At 50.3% G+C, this 15,271-nt stretch overlaps 6 protein-coding genes and 1 non-coding gene across 7 annotated transcripts; 5 read left to right on the forward strand and 2 right to left on the reverse strand.

The window, feature by feature from the left end:
- Positions 1–807: 807 nt before the first annotated feature.
- Positions 808–1,254, forward strand: BDZ83DRAFT_757882 (uncharacterized protein; the record flags this gene model as incomplete). The annotated part of the gene is made up of 2 exons (XM_060514959.1): positions 808–870; positions 904–1,254. The coding sequence occupies 2 exons, from the start codon at positions 808–810 to the stop codon at positions 1,252–1,254; spliced, it is 414 nt and encodes a 137-aa protein (XP_060358442.1).
- Positions 1,255–1,338: 84 nt separating this feature from the next.
- BDZ83DRAFT_657401 (uncharacterized protein) lies at positions 1,339–2,052 on the forward strand (the record flags this gene model as incomplete). The annotated part of the gene is made up of 3 exons (XM_060510957.1): positions 1,339–1,453; positions 1,506–1,780; positions 1,900–2,052. 3 exons carry the CDS (start codon positions 1,339–1,341, stop codon positions 2,050–2,052), a joined length of 543 nt encoding a protein of 180 aa, XP_060358443.1.
- Positions 2,053–2,435: 383 nt separating this feature from the next.
- On the forward strand, positions 2,436–4,537 carry BDZ83DRAFT_641789 (methyltransferase domain-containing protein). The gene is made up of 10 exons (XM_060509573.1): positions 2,436–2,807; positions 2,869–2,903; positions 2,969–3,054; positions 3,123–3,145; positions 3,211–3,340; positions 3,397–3,434; positions 3,503–3,540; positions 3,589–3,726; positions 3,847–4,266; positions 4,326–4,537. Exons 1-10 carry the CDS (start codon positions 2,682–2,684, stop codon positions 4,381–4,383), a joined length of 1,092 nt encoding a protein of 363 aa, XP_060358444.1. The 5' UTR covers positions 2,436–2,681; the 3' UTR covers positions 4,384–4,537.
- Positions 4,538–4,669: 132 nt separating this feature from the next.
- BDZ83DRAFT_724309 (family 18 glycosyl hydrolase) lies at positions 4,670–6,108 on the reverse strand (the record flags this gene model as incomplete). The annotated part of the gene is made up of 4 exons (XM_060512644.1): positions 4,670–5,667; positions 5,729–5,778; positions 5,852–5,950; positions 6,002–6,108. The coding sequence occupies 4 exons, from the start codon at positions 6,106–6,108 to the stop codon at positions 4,670–4,672; spliced, it is 1,254 nt and encodes a 417-aa protein (XP_060358445.1).
- Positions 6,109–7,840: 1,732 nt separating this feature from the next.
- Positions 7,841–10,675, reverse strand: BDZ83DRAFT_657404 (aspartic peptidase domain-containing protein; the record flags this gene model as incomplete). The annotated part of the gene is made up of 2 exons (XM_060510958.1): positions 7,841–9,793; positions 10,238–10,675. 2 exons carry the CDS (start codon positions 10,673–10,675, stop codon positions 7,841–7,843), a joined length of 2,391 nt encoding a protein of 796 aa, XP_060358446.1.
- Positions 10,676–11,458: 783 nt separating this feature from the next.
- On the forward strand, positions 11,459–11,542 carry BDZ83DRAFT_t302. The gene has a single exon. It is a non-coding gene; the product is annotated as a tRNA-Thr (tRNA).
- Positions 11,543–14,016: 2,474 nt separating this feature from the next.
- Positions 14,017–14,979, forward strand: BDZ83DRAFT_592301 (glycosyl hydrolase catalytic core-domain-containing protein; the record flags this gene model as incomplete). Its single annotated transcript, XM_060506522.1, has 1 exon — positions 14,017–14,979. One exon carries the CDS (start codon positions 14,017–14,019, stop codon positions 14,977–14,979), a length of 963 nt encoding a protein of 320 aa, XP_060358447.1.
- Between the last annotated feature and the right edge of the window lie 292 nt (positions 14,980–15,271).

Consider the following 15,271-nt stretch of genomic DNA (forward strand, 5'->3'; position numbering starts at 1 on the left):
CATTCTGCAAGTATTTTCCTCCGGGATGTCTTGTAAGTTGGGGAAGAGTAGAGCAAATTGTGAGAAGTCCCATGCTCCAACCTTTCATAATCTACATCTCTGACTAGCTGGAGATTTAGACTCTTTTTGGTCATAATGATATGAGTATCTTCAATTCTTTGTCGTTTTTGTTTGCATGAAACCAAATGGCCCTCACTCTTTGTGTTGACTGTTGTTGAAGGCTCTGGTTTCTGGTCCAACTAATTTCACCTCCCAGCCGACTTCGCCCATTGATTGATAATTGAGACATAGTGCGAAGGCTGACATCTGGGATGAATACCAAGAATGTGAACCCGCAGCCGTTCTTCAGTGTTTTGATTTAAATTGCGTATCATTGTTGACCATTGTCCGTTTGCTAAACTCTTGAACACCACCCGTTACCTTCGTTGACGTTTTGCTTCAGCATTGATGTTCAAGAGCACAACGGAAGTATTCCGCCAGGCTTGAATCTTTATGTAAGCAATGCCAATAACCACCTCTAACCAAGAATGCGGAGTCAAACGAGCAGACGTATCAACCAATCACATCAACGTAATGAGGTACCAGCAGCCAGTTGCTTCTGTTTCACCTCAAACGGAGACAGCTAAGAAAGAACTTACGATACACTTGATAGTGAAATCTACTGCTTCAACTTACGAATGAGTCTCTCGTGGCGTGGAGAATAGCATTGCATGTAACTAAGTTCTCTTCGTTCAATATCAGTCTAAATTCATCGCTAACGATTTTCCGCACAACCAAGTAAACAAATTGAGCATCTAGCCTCTCACCATGAACGAGTCTACATCAGACACACCGTCCGCTACTTCAGACCATCAGCCGACAATCCCAACCGTGAAGGCGCCTACAACTACTGTTGAGGTCTAGGATGCTATCACAATCGACGAAGATGGTGACCTGGAGATTCTAGTCAGCGCAGGCGATGCCACGCAGTCTTTCATCGTCTGCGCTAAGGCTCTTGCCAGGCACTCTCCAGTATTCAAGAGAATGCTATTCGGTGGATTCAAGAAATCTAAGCCCTCCAAGAGCGATAGTGACGATTGGGTGGTGGAGCTTCCTGGCGATGAGACGAAGCCTTTCGAGATTCTTCTTGATATCATCCATGGATTGTTCGAGCAGGTTCCCGAGCTTCTCACTCTCGACGAGCTGACAGCACTTCTCGTCTTAACGGACAAATACGATGTCACCTCTCTAACACGTCCCTGGGTTGCTGGATAAATGGAAGGAGTCAGAGGCGAAACCCAGCACCTCAATTTGCTCCGTGCCGCTTGGGAGCTTGGCAAAGAAGACGTGTTCAGCAAAATGGTGACGAAAGTAGCAAATGAGTCGGTTCGCTTATCTGACTGGAGTGAGGCGTTGCAATATGGGGGCAATTATCTTGATGAGGTGACAACTATGGAGCCACCCGGGCTGCTTGGTATGTCTAGACTCTTCAAGATGGGGGACTACTCTGACATCATAACGAATAGAGATCATCCGGAAGCATCGTGAGGCTGGAGCGGCCATAGAGCTTAGTCCCTACGTGGAGCTCTGCGCTAAGCTGACCACGTCCACTGGAAACGAGTTCTGGTGTACCTCGAGTGCGCAGTTGATGTCGCGTCAGAAATGCGACAGTCTGCTCCTTGGAACCTTGGTCATGGGCCTCCTGAAGAAGGGACTTCCCATCACGGCAGAGCAGCCTGCGGAACAATATCTTGGCAGCTTGTCACTCTTAAGAGCTGCTCTCAGCGACCTACAGCTCTTTGTAAGTCATGAAGTGATTAAGGATGCACTCAACTGGAATGAAAAGCTGAGCTGGTCGATTGGATAGAGCAGAGACTCGGCCCGGCAACAAGGCTGAACGAGGAAGCTGTTCTGGTACAGCATAGTCACAAGATTCGTCTCCTCAAGCAGGCGCGAAAGACTGGGGTAGATAGAATTCTCGTGTTTATGAAGCCGACAGAAGCGCAAGGTCCTCAGACAAAGGCATTAAAGACCAATCGTATGGTGCTTGTATCCAACAAGAACACAACGTAGTGATCTTGCTAATAGCTTGGAAATCTACAAGCACCATTGCGAAATTAATTGGACCTTTGCAAGCCAAGGGTTTGGGCGTCGCTCAGATTTCACCTTCTCTTCGTCCTGATTCGTGATGCCCATACCTGAAGTAAGTATCTGCTCATTACCCAGAGCGTATCAAGGTTACCTGAAGTAACAAAACTTGACCTCGGAAAACCTTCTGCCGGTGTCTCTTCTTTGTATGATGTGGACCCTCTCCGATCCATGTACCCAGTGCGATCTCAAAAGAGCCTCTTCTCATTTATGACAAGGCTCTGAGCCCAGAAAGCAGCCCCACCTTGCAAGTGGTATCATTTGTATTTGTCCAGTTACATCATGTCACTTTCCCGCCGGTTGCCAACCAACTGCGGATTGCGTTGCTGTTCGGTATCCCAGGGAGCAGTGTTGGCGCAAGCACCTGATAATCCACAACACCGACGGTCTGGGCGAGGAGTCGCCAAGCTGCGAGGTTTAATCTTGACCTTGATCATCCGATGGACACATAATCACCTAGATAGTCGCCTGCTTGAATTTGTTCTTCCATCACGCGACGAGAAGAGTTTCGATACTTGTTATTCTCCAACGCTTGCATTCGATTCATTTTGGATATGGCTAAATCAGCGTCGCCCACGGCAAATACTTCAGCCGAGCTGAGTTCAGACCCCGCTGCATCACCAGCACATGGTGGGATCACGATCGAAGCAGCATCATTGGAAGTTGATGATAACTCTAGCGTCTGTCCTCTACTTCCCTACCTGCTTCCGAGCCCTGAGAGACAATTCTGACAATTAGAAGACGATTGATGATTCATCAACTATTGAGGACCGACTGTATGATCGAGCTCAACCTTCTTCTTTGTAGCTGACTTCGGCCAGTTGCTGATGGCTGCTCTTAGCTCTTCATACACCGCATCCCTTTCGTCAAGCGTGATAGACTATCCAGAGGAGTACGGGCGCCGATATCATGCGTTCCGAGCAGGTTGTAAGTAACCACATCGCCCTAGGTCGCACTGCACCAGCATAACTCACAAAAGTGATCGCGGCGGATAGCATACAACTTCCCAAATGATGAGGTAGGCTCACGTGACGATCTTTCTCCGGCTCGATCCCCGCTAATGGCGTGTCCCGATGTGTCTAGAGAGAAATGGACCGCCTCGATTTGTCGCATTTGGTCGTTGTTAAGACGATTGGCAACAGATTCTTCCTCGCCCCTGTTGACACTGAAACGACGCATCGAATCCTTGACGTTGGGACCGGCACCGGAATTTGTGAGATTTCTGTCAGAACCTGCACCTGGTTATGCTTTACTAAGTTCAACGATCAGGGGCCATCGAGGTTGCCGACTTGTTCCCAACTGCGGAGGTACACGCGCATGTTCAATTCCCATGTAAACAGTAGCTTAAGACGGGCTAACATGAAGGATCCACTAGATCATCGGAAATGACCTGAGCCCGATCCAACCTGAATGGCAAGAACACCAGTACCGACGCCAAGAAGCCTGCTAATTTGTACATAGGGTGCCTCCGAACGTCAAATTCGAGGTCGATGATGTCGAATGCGCATGGATTGTCAACAAGAAGTACGATTTCATCTTCTCACGGGGTATGGCAGCCTCGATAGGAGACTGGCCGAGATTAGTCCGAAGAATATACGAGTAAGCGCTTGATGTTTTCTCTCCCAGATTTCTCTTTTGAATGTTGACGACAGTTCGTCCCATGATATTCGCTGTGTATCCAAGCTGAGGCTTGAATCCAACTGACGTGCCCTATGCTAGAAACTTAGCCCCAAACGGGTGGGCTGAGTTCGAAGATATGAGTGTGATCTATGGATGCGACGACGGAACCGTCACTGAAGACCTCGCCCTCATGAAATGGGCTCGTCTGTTTGCTGAAGCTTGCCAGAAGCTTGGACGCGAAGACTCGCCGGGTCCCAAGCTTGAGGATTGGGTCCGTCAAGCCCCTTTCAAGAATGTCGTTCATCAACACTTCAAGATCCCTCTTGGCCCATGGCCCAAGGACGCTCATAACAAAGATGTCGGGATGTGCAATCTGGCTCAAACACTTGAAGGGCTTGATGCCTTCACTTTGAAACTTTTTATCGGTGTTCTTGGGTGGACTAGAGAAGAAGTGGTTGTGCTGTTGGCCCAAGTTCGCAAAGACTTGAAGAATAGCGCCATTCATGCATATCTGAACTAGTAAGCCGAGAGAACCTAAGGACATTTAGTTGGATAGATCTCAGTTAACAACTGTCCAGTCACGTTGTCTACGGGCAGAAAATTGAAGTTGAAGAGGAAAGAGCTGCGGAGGACTAAGTTTTAGCATAATGTTATTGGCATGAGACACGCAGCAGAGGTGGATGGAGTGAGTTGGACCAAAACTGGAATGATCAAGAGGTTAAAGGTGGTGGATTATCGTCGGAGAAAGTAATTAGAAGAGAAGTAGAAAAGCTGAAACCTCATATGCGAGCTTCAAAAAAGAAACGGTGTCTGAGCTGATCTGACAAATGGACCTTTGAGGTTGTCCGAAACCTATTGCGCCAAACGCCACATTACAAAAGAGACCAAAATAACATGAGCTCCAACATCACAAGCTCCAGCTTTAACCGCCTGGTACACCCGCGCGGATGTTGTCGTACTGACTGTTAGGGTAGCTCAGCTGATTGAGACTCTGGTCCTGGGTGCCCGCGCCACCGAGTGCGTTGAAGCTAGTTGCCAGAAGACTCCCGCTGTCAGTTCTGTCGCCGCTAGCCTCCCAGAACATGGAACCACCGAGGCCTTTGCCCGTCAGGTACGAGACCTTGGTTCGTACAACAGCCGGAGTATCGTAAGAGATCAGCTCTTTAGCGGCCGAATCGTAGCTGTAAGAGGCAACAGCTGTGGCATCGTAGAGCTCGGTGGCGCCCGCTCGAGGAAGAGCCTTGTAGTCCCACACTCCGTTCTCCCAGGAACCGCTACCGATGCCGGTGAACGGCTGGCCGATACCGTTGGTCTGTTCGAATGAGCGTCCATAAATTGGCATGCCTAGAACGATCTTTGCAGCAGGAACGCCGACTGCCAGATAATCGTTGACAGCGGCATCGGTGGAGAATGGCGTCGATGATGGGTTGCTGGGGTTGGGGTACAAGTTCGCTTGGTGGCCGCTATTGGCATCCCAGGAACCAGCATAATCGTACGCCATCAAGTTGAAAGCATCAATAACATCCGAGATCGCTTTGAGGTTCAAGACGTTGTAGTGGCTAAGCCCCGCAGGTGAAGCGATAGTCAACAAGTAGTGGTAGCCAGGAGTGTACTGGGCGGCGTAGGAGTCCAGCTCGTTCCTGACAGCTTGAAGCAGGAGGACCATGTTGGCTGCTTCAGTGGCGTCTGCTGGGTACTCCCAGTCAACATCGATGCCGTCAAAGCCCCAGTCTTTCATGAGCTTGACAGAGGATTGAGCAAAGAGGGTTCGGCCTTCGGGCGTGCTGGCGGCGGCGGGGAAGTTGGTCGACCATGTCCAGCCTCCAATACTGAGCATGACTTTCATCCGGCGGTTAGCCTTCTTCAAAAGGTAAAGCTGTTTGACGCAGCCATAAGCGTTGGTGCCAACATCGTTCCAAGCTAAAGTCCCAATGAGTCAGCATGAGTCGGGGTCATGTTCACCACGGGCAAGAAGCCTTACAATCAGTAGGATAGTGCTTCTCCAAATCGGCATAGGTGTCGGCGGTGTAGCTTTGAGTGGGTTGAAATGTTAGCTTGCGTGTTCCTGGGCTAGTCGTCTAGGGCAGGCTGCGAATTGACTTACACCTCACCAGTCGCGCGGAGATTCATGAAGGCGTAGAGGACATTGGTAATCTGCGACGCCGGGAGATTCTGGGGCTGATAATTGCGACCGTATATCGCCCTTCAATCAGGTCAGTAGAGCTCTGTTACCTCGGATCTATCAACAACTTGCCAGTTAGTGAAGTAGACTGCATTCGTGTAGCCTTGGAGACCTCGCTCCGTGATATTCGTCGGCGCCGCCGTGGAGGGACGCACAGCTGTTGAGAGGATGCCACCCATAGTGATTAATGATTGAAGAAGCTTCATTTTGATAGCGGTATGAGTTGATCCGTTAAATAGCTTGCTAAAGGAGTGAATACGAGAATATCTCTGCAAGTCAGGCACACGTCACTGGACATGAAGCGATCAACTGATCATATTATACTAATCAAGTCCGTCAATTTTAGACAAGACGCTATCTACAGTAGTCAGTCGTCAAGCAACAATGTCATTGTCCAAGTCCTGATGTCCAGTCGTCTGGGTGTGACTTGCAAACCCGGTCAATTCCCAGCGAAACGTTACGCGTCTTGAAAAGAGGTCGTCAATAATTTTCTGGGCATGTAGACCCCTTAGATCCGCTTCTGCGATCACATCTCGGTATGCCGGCCTGTGCATGTGCAAAAGTTTCAGCGCGTCGTCTGTTTGTCACGTTCAAGTGGTAGCAGTGAAGTTGACGATGACCTGCGAGCCTGGCCGCTCAATGTACCATCAACACACCATAGTCAACTATACCCACCCAGAGTACTGGTTGCAAGCAAGAGCTCGGAGATTCGCTATGAAATTTTGTGTGTCAAGGGAGCGCCAACACCAAGGGTGAGGATTTGGCGATGGTGCCCGGTGAGTGGCTGGGAGTAAGGTGAGGGGCCGGGGCTAATGCAGGTGGTAGCCAACTTTCCTCTGTTAGCACAACGAGAAGAGTCGTCCAGATTGGCTGAAGTCTGATGTTCTTCAGGACTTACCCTTGAATGGCCATGTGCCTACAATTTGGCCAATGTAGGGTGAATGACCGAGTCGGGGCCGAATGTGACCCTCCACTGTGTGGGCTTGTCGCCCGTTTGGGACAGGCTCAATGTGAGCACATGCTTCTTTTCTGGCGAATCCCCAAAAGCTGTCCTTTTCTTATCGCGGTAAAGGAGGTATGGGAGAGACTTGTGACGTGTTTCTGCTAACTATCAATTCCATAGAGTGGGTGTTGTCTTTGATAACTCCAGCCAAGTTGCACTGCCGAGACAATTATACAAGACAGACTGTCAAAAGAGAGACCAACCCCCAACCGAAACAGTCAAACTCGGTTCAGAGTTACCCCGTCCCAAACACCACATTGAAAAATCCTACGGAACTCGCTATTCCCATCTGGAAGGTGAAAATGTGATAAGACGGCAGCGGCACATCACCCGCTCCGCCCTCTCGTCAAGAGCGGCTACATCAGGGGCAATTTTTTGATGCTAACACCATCTGAGCAGCTGCCATCTGATGTCTTGCATATTGCAGAGTGGTATTGGCGGTTGACCCCGAGGTTTCTTATGCCATCTGCAATGTCCATGAGGCTCAATCCAAATGATATATGATCTGCAACGTTGCAAATGGAAACCGAAGCAGTGGGTTCTCAAGATTAGGATCTACAAGGGGGAACGAACCACCATTCGGCACCAGGATGATACTCGCGATCTATGTATCCAACAACTACTACGACATCGTGAGCGTTTGCTACCTCCCGACTCGCCATCCGATGTTTCGACTTGCCATGTCTCGTGACTACTTACCTTGGTCATGGAACGAAACTGGATCGGTCCGCACGTTACCTTGGTTGCAACTGATGTTGACCCCCGGCATCCGGCAGTATATATCGTCGAAGGATCAGATTGAGGAGACAGAAGCGGAATGAGTTCATTTTTCCAACGATTACATACCATGCCGCGAGGCACAGAGGAGTTGATTGTTGCATTAAGTCTGTCTGACAAACGCTACACTCTCACTTGGCAGTTCCCATAGTTTCAGTAGCACGTTGCTCTGCAGCTGCATCTGTTACAGAAGGACTTCGAGTCACTGCAGCTGGCGGATGTTGAGGATGCGAGGCGTCTTGAGTCAAGTTGCTCGCATTTCCATCGGCGGCCCCGACGTGTGTCTCGTCGCCGGGTTCCATGTCGGCCTGCTTTTCAGCCAGCTCTTTCTGAGCCTTCCTGATGCGGCGGCCTCGTCTGATGGCCCAGATAGACAGACCCATAACCACAGTGCAGAAGACACCGACACTGAGGCCGATCGCGAGGTTTGTCTGCCGCGGAAGATGTCCAGGGTAATAGCCATCATCCAGGTAGGTTCTACCCCCGTCATAGGATCCGCCTCCGGAGCCCGAACCCGAACCACCTGTTCGACATTGAGACGAGGTAGACGAGCACCAATCCGGCATGACGCTCGTCGAGGCGGGGATCTCAGCTCCGTAGCTTGAGAACGGAACTAGGTCTTCCGTCTGGGTGCTGCCGAACTTCGTCTTTGCAAAGCCAATTTCTTCATTGATCAGGTCGAAGACCATGTAGGAATGCTTGAGGAATGCGCTGCCCAACGAGTAGGGATAGGAAGAAGACGTGTATGTCGAGGTGGAATTCTCCGACTGCACTCCGAACAGGCAGTACTCGGAGGCCGACTCGGTCTCCCAAGACCACTCCGAATGGGACCAAACATCTTGAGACACCACGAGGTCGGCAAGAGCTACATTCAATACAGGTCCCTCCGATCCGTACAGTTGCACAGCCAAGCGACCCGTGGTGGTGTTTGCCGTGCAAGGAATGATCGCATAGCCGAGGTCATCATTCCAGGAAGCGCCAGCCAGAGCCCAAAGATCTAAGGCTATGTCGTCGGGTAGCACTGATAGAGTAGCATCTGGCGAGAGAAGGACCAGGTTCGAGGTGTCATATGCGTCGGTTTGTTGACGCAAAGATTCTCCGAGAGGCTGCAGGTCATCTGTATCTGACTCGCTGCCATTGAAGGACGTGATAATAGTGTCAAATCGCCTGCCTGTTGACCATGACCCCGTTCTGCGCACGGAGAAGCGGATCAGAGGGCCATCAAATTTAGATGTATCGATTGCGCCCAGCAAAAGATTCCCAGACTCGGCAGATGCATCGTCCAGCCAAAGACTATACGCAGGGGAGCTGATGAGATCATCTTGTACCAAGCGTTCAGGAACGGTAGGATAATTCGAGGTACTGCTCGGGCTCGCGGTGGATTGTGCACTTCCGGTGGTGTTGAAGCCCAGGCCCAGAACACCGATCAGTACATCTGCCGACTGAACGTAGCCCATGATCATCTTGGATATCTGGTTGCCGGCCACGCCTAGCGTGTCGCTGATCCATTCTCCCTGAGCTCGACCGACCGAGTACCTGGTGCTGAAGTCCTCGGTGCCGGGATTGACGTAGGTGGATGACTCGTTGCTCTGGAAAGCACCGTATCTGCACGAATATGAATCGAGGTAATAGGCATTTCTGGTAGAGGAAGAATCGTAATAGTCGCTATAGTTGTAGTAGTCGCAATACTTGGCGTTTGGGACCCAGGTGTACTCTGCCTGCACGGAGACTCTCAAGGAAATATCTTGTGGCGGTGTACCGACAGTGGCGTTGACCAAATAATTCCAATCTGTCACGTAAACATCCACCGCGGAAACTGATCGACGCTCCGCCACGTCCCTGGTGTCGACATTGCTACTGGCCTTTGATTGAGGTCGGTGGGAGAACGGTAGATGAACTTGCGCTAGGGCAGTGGCAGCGCAGCCACTGAGCGCGAAGAGAGCGGACGTCCTCATGACGATGACGGACAAAAAACGAATGACGGCGATGAATGGCGCATGGTGGAAAAAGAGGGAAAATCGAGAACAAAAGGCGAAGGGGTGATAAAGAATCAAAATGTGAGCCGATGCGACGAGAATTTCAGGCTAATGCAAAGCCAAGCGGCACAGTATCTTTCAAATAGGCAGCAGAGCAATAGCTCAACCAACACGAAGGAATACGATGCTGTAGACAGGGGTTTAGCGACATTACGAGGTGGAGTTCCACCGCATGAATTGGGTTAGGTGATCTAGCATTCGCGAACTGACTCTAGCTAAAATTCAAGCTTCTTTTTCCAAGCCACCCCCATCAACGGGCATTGGCGGCTGGTTTCTCAGTTCTGCAAGGTCAGATCTTTCTCAAGGTTCCGTCTTCGCCTGAGCCGGCGCGTTGAGAAGCTCCTTCAACTCCCCGAAAGCTTTGAGCATGCTCTCCGATTCTCCCTCCCACTTCTTCCGCGACTCTTCCCCGATCTCTCCGTGGCCCATGGCAGCCACTAGATCCGGCCCGGCCCCACCCGCAAAAGCAAGCGCCGGTCGCGTCGGCGCAACCCGGAGTTTCATGCCTTCCAGCGTCTTCTGCGCCTGCGCTGACGCCGAGTTGCCGCCCATGATGCCGTAGCTAACTACGGCAATGGGTTTGCCGATCCACTCGTTGTACAAGTAGTCAATGGCGTTCTTGGTGCCACCAGTCAGGCCGTAGTTGTATTCGGGAACCACAATGATGTAGGCGTCGTACTTGGCGATTTCCCTGCTCCACGCTTTGCTGTGCTCGTGGGCGAAGTCACCTGCAGCTGGGACCTGAGCGGGAATGATCTGTTCATCGAAGACGGGAAGTCTGAAAGTAGCGACTTCCACGAGATGCAAATCGATGCCATTGGTGGTAGCATCTGCGGTGATAGTATCTTTCACTAGTTCCGCGACCTTGGTTCCAATGCGTGGGGTTCGGGTGCTCGTCGCAATGACGGCAACTTTTCTAGCGGAACTCATGTCGGTGAATTGAAAGATTTGAGATCAGAACGTCTACGTCTTGACTAACTTTTGCAAGAGTTCAACAATGTCTATGACAAGTTGAAGGTTGATAGAGACTCGAAGTACTCAAAAGTGAATGTTGATGCATGTTGGATATACAGTCTTTTATACAAAAGTTGAAGACTTGACACCCTGTGCACATAAAGCGTGTCCCTCCCTTACTCCCGCCAAGTCTCATGACTTCAGCTCTTGTGCCGCTGATTCATAATCAACTTAAGTAGTCCTATTCCAGACTCGCTTGACCACGTCACAGAGAGGATTGTCATCTATCTCGGACGGTGGCTTGTTCTCGACTCTTCAGAAGCACGCCTGACCCGCGCGCATCGATTGTGAGAGGCGTCTTGAAGTCAGACAGATGTACAGTCAAAGACTGCATCTACATACCACCGTTCTCATGGCAGCCTATGAAAGGCGTCTCCTCGTATCAACTTCGTGTGGTTTCTTTGGTGCTTACACCCGCGCGCACATGTCCACGTTCTTTCGTCCCAACTTGGGGAAAGACGAAACGAGTCGCGCGCGGGGAACGGTAAGACGTAGCGACCCGCGCGGAGGTTAGTCATCCACACAAAGGTGCGTCAACGAATGGTAGAGTTTCCCTCGTACACAGTTTCGACGAACCACCACCACCATCTCCAACAACTCTGTCGGTGCATCGCGAGACTTAAATTAGCGGTGTGCCTTAGTCGTCCTGCGCTGACCCGCCAGCATCTGTGGACCACCAACCATGATCTGGTTATTCCTGCCTCGGTGGCTCAGTGGTAAAGCGTCTCACTCGTACTGTTGTCCGTCATGAGAAGATCGGGCGTTCGATTCGCCCTCGAGGCACCATTGCTTTTGATTATTTTTGTATTCTAGGATTGAAAATGATCCGCTTTACATGAGAACAGAAAATGTTGAAGATTGAGATCTGGTTTGATACTGGGATTACAAAGAATGGCTTTTGTGTGCTTGGACTTGCCATTCTATTCGCGGAACTGTCTTTACCAGGACTGATCTCATGTGGCTAACATGAGAGATGCGCGAAATATGGCATAGCGTTTCGAGTCGAAGGTAACATCTTAGAACAGTGATTGTTTGGGAACCCCAATCTTCGACTGAAGGTGGAGTTCGAAAGGCAGATGATGCAATGATGCAAATGCCAAATGGTCATAAGATTCGCTCCTGCACTCAAGTCTTTTTTTTCTTTCTCAGTAATATTGTACTGAGCTTATGCTGGACAGTACAATGATCCAGAGCAGCAGGAAACAGCGGCATCTCGGCCTGAGTCGGGTGTGCACTAAGGTAGATGCAAGTCAGCTATGAAGCCAAACCGCATGGCACTTCTGCAGTGAACACGAACCTTTGACTTGCAGATCGCCCATGGATCAGCGTAATTGATTCTGCACTACGACGAGTTGGTATATTAGCACCCAATATCCTCATTACCTGGAGGTCACCCAGAATTTAGTGACATGTGGACAATCTTACGTCTTCAAAATTGCAGTCTTAGGGAGGGCCAGTGCAAAATTGCGCGGAAACACCTTGAAAGATGACAGCGGCGGCAAGGAATATGGTTGTGGATTGGAAGTGCATTGTGAATCTGTGCTCGAAAAGATACTTGGTGCAGATGATGGAGCTCGATAGTCAGGTGTCGAAACTTTTGGGATTGTGAAGTGTGGTTGATGTGATCAATCAGGTCGTAATATCAGTGTTAATATTGTAGGCCGACTTGTACTTATATCATTCGCAATTCACTCATCCTCTGCAGCTCGTACGGAATTAAACAAGATTCACGTTGTATAAAAAAGTTTTCAGCATGATGTCTCAAGGTAAGAAAAGCTGCAGTATACGGATACCCGACTTGTCGTGGATAGAGTGAAAACCAAGCGGCAGCAATTCGTGTGCGCACTAGCAGCTACATCCCGTATCTCCTATACTGAGTACCGGTGCGAATAGCTCCGTTCCTTCCTTACTACTGGGCTTCTCTACGGTACAATTGAGTTCGCTATTGAATAGACATGAGACGAGGCCCGCCTATTTTGTACTTGATCCTGACTCGCTCTTGGCTCAGATGATGGAGTTTACAACGGAAGCCTGGTTTCTTTATACAGCTTAAAAGCACTTGCTGAGCTCCAGCCAGCTGAAGCCCCGGGAACCGAAACTGGATGTGGTGTACGGGGGGAGGAATTGAATTTTGAAGACATTGAGGCGGGTTCGTTTGCGAAGTTCGCTCGTATTCGTAAGTGATGTGGTGGCAGTCCTCCAAGCCGTCCCTATCCTTTGAGCCTCCGAGTAACTCTGAATCGGTTCGGCTTCTGGTACCAAACATGTAGCTTCTAGGGAACCGTACGTTGGGCAGTAAAGCTTCAGTCGGTGGGAGTCAATGTGTAGTAATTCTGTCTATTTTGACGCATGTTAAAGTATGACAACAAGCACTACTGTGGCAATGACATGAAGAGGAGCACGGAGGGGCACTGGCTGAATGTCTTGTGCGGTTTGGGGAGTCTCGATTGCTACAAAGTTACTTACGTTTTAATCCAAGGCATCACATATGCTTTTTCCAATAGTATTGCAACAGTCTGCAGTGACTCTGCGACCGTGCACTTGATTTACAGTCCATTATTGGACTTGATCTTGTCTTGCCGCGGATGCTTCCTTTCTTAGCTCATCAACTGGTCAAGTTCAGCGTGCATTCACTGCGCTACTCCATCTCGCTGGGCGAACCGATGACATGATCTTACAGGGGCATGCCGGGCCTCATCGCCGACAGCCGCAACTGAACGGGAGTCTTTCTGTTCAGGGCACCACTCTTCGCCCGACACATGTCTAGACCCAAGACCAATGACGGACTGCGACCAGGACCCTTGCTCAATCAACTTCTCAATTCTCTTTAGTGAAATTGTCAGTAATGAAGACCGTTGCGGTGTGGCTTGCAAGGGGGCTTGCCTTGGCCAGTCCAACTGGCACCAACCAAGGAGTGAAATACCAGGGAACATGACGTCACCAAATAGTCGCCCCTCGCCAAGAGCGCGATGGCATCGAATGAGGTCAATGACTGAGTTGGGCATGAGAGCCGTCAGCAAGAAGGAATCCTGCTTGTCAGGCCTCTCGGCTAAACAAGTTCTTCTGTCCATTGCAACATCAACCATTTACTTGGACAGTCGAGTTTCGAAATATTGTCAGATATATCTGCAAAGTCGGCACCTCCATCGGCTGCATCCGATCCCGATTTCTGTGCATCAAATCACACAAGGATCATCCTCCACGAACCACTACTCTCTTTCACGTTAGACAAGGACCATTTCTGTACCTGCGACACCATGAGACGAACCAGTCGCATATTGCTAGCTTCGCTAGCCCTCCACTCCACGACCTTCGCACAGTCCGACCTGCCATCAAAACGTGGGCTGGCTTTCCAGGGCGACGACCACACAGCCGACAGTCAACTGCTCACCTCCGCAAAGTCGTTGATCAGCTGGTATTACACATGGTCAACATGGCCTGCACAGGCCCTGAACAGCTCCATCACATTCATCCCGCTCATCCACGGCGTTGACGATGCTTCAGATTCAGGCCTCAGCTCTCGTCTCAACGCACTACCCGAATCATCCACCCATCTCTTAACTTTCAATGAGCCCGACGGAACAACATCATCTGGCGGCAGCAGCATCGACCCAGAAGATGCCGCGAAAGCCTATATTGAGCACATTGTGCCCTTCCGCAACTCTGGCTCCCGCAAATGGAATATCAGCCACCCGGTCGTCACCGGCTCCCCGCAGGGCATAGAGTGGCTGCAGAAGTTCAACGAGTCATGCTATGACATTGACGACAACGGCTGCCCGATCGACTTCGTCGCCGTGCACTGGTACGGCGACGCGACCGGCCTCAGGAACCACCTCGACGGGCTGCGGGATTTCTACAACTCCACATCGCCGGATCTCAAGTACTGGATCACGGAGATGGCCCTCCCTAAACAAAACACTGACGCCACTCTCGTCATGATGAACGAAAGTCTAACGTATTTGGATGGACTGGACTATGTCGAAGGCTACGCCTGGTTCGGTGCCTTCCGCAAGGACGAGGCCAATGCCTGGACCGGTAATTCCGTGTCGTTATTCGACGGCGACGGCGGGCTAACAGACCTCGGTGCTTTATACCTCGGCGGAGATGAACAAGGGTTCGAAAAGGGACAGAAGGGCGAAGGCAACTTTGCAAGCTCGCTGTCTCCCACCAAGGCGCTGCTTTGGACAACTATTCTTGCGGCTGTTGTGACGTTGTGGTAGACATTTTCAGGACCAGCAAACGCCGAGCAGCATATCCTGCCTAAAGGGTGGTGTTTACGAGGATATGTCTACGATTTATTCTTAAGTTTACGTACGGCTGAGTGTGCCGGTCACACAAACATAGTGCACTTCATAGCGTGATTGATACCTTTTTCATTAGATTCTTCCACTCATATAACAGACTAGAAACATACAATCAAGATATACCCATATATGTAACATTTCAATGCAAACCAAAATCTTGAAACAGCGCCCTGGAGACTGAGGTTTTATCGATTGACAACTCCAGGCA

The sequence above is a fragment of the Colletotrichum acutatum genome, assembly GCF_030867785.1.
Source record: "Colletotrichum acutatum strain CBS 112980 chromosome Unknown BDZ83scaffold_188, whole genome shotgun sequence".
Taxonomy (NCBI): domain Eukaryota; kingdom Fungi; phylum Ascomycota; class Sordariomycetes; order Glomerellales; family Glomerellaceae; genus Colletotrichum; species Colletotrichum acutatum.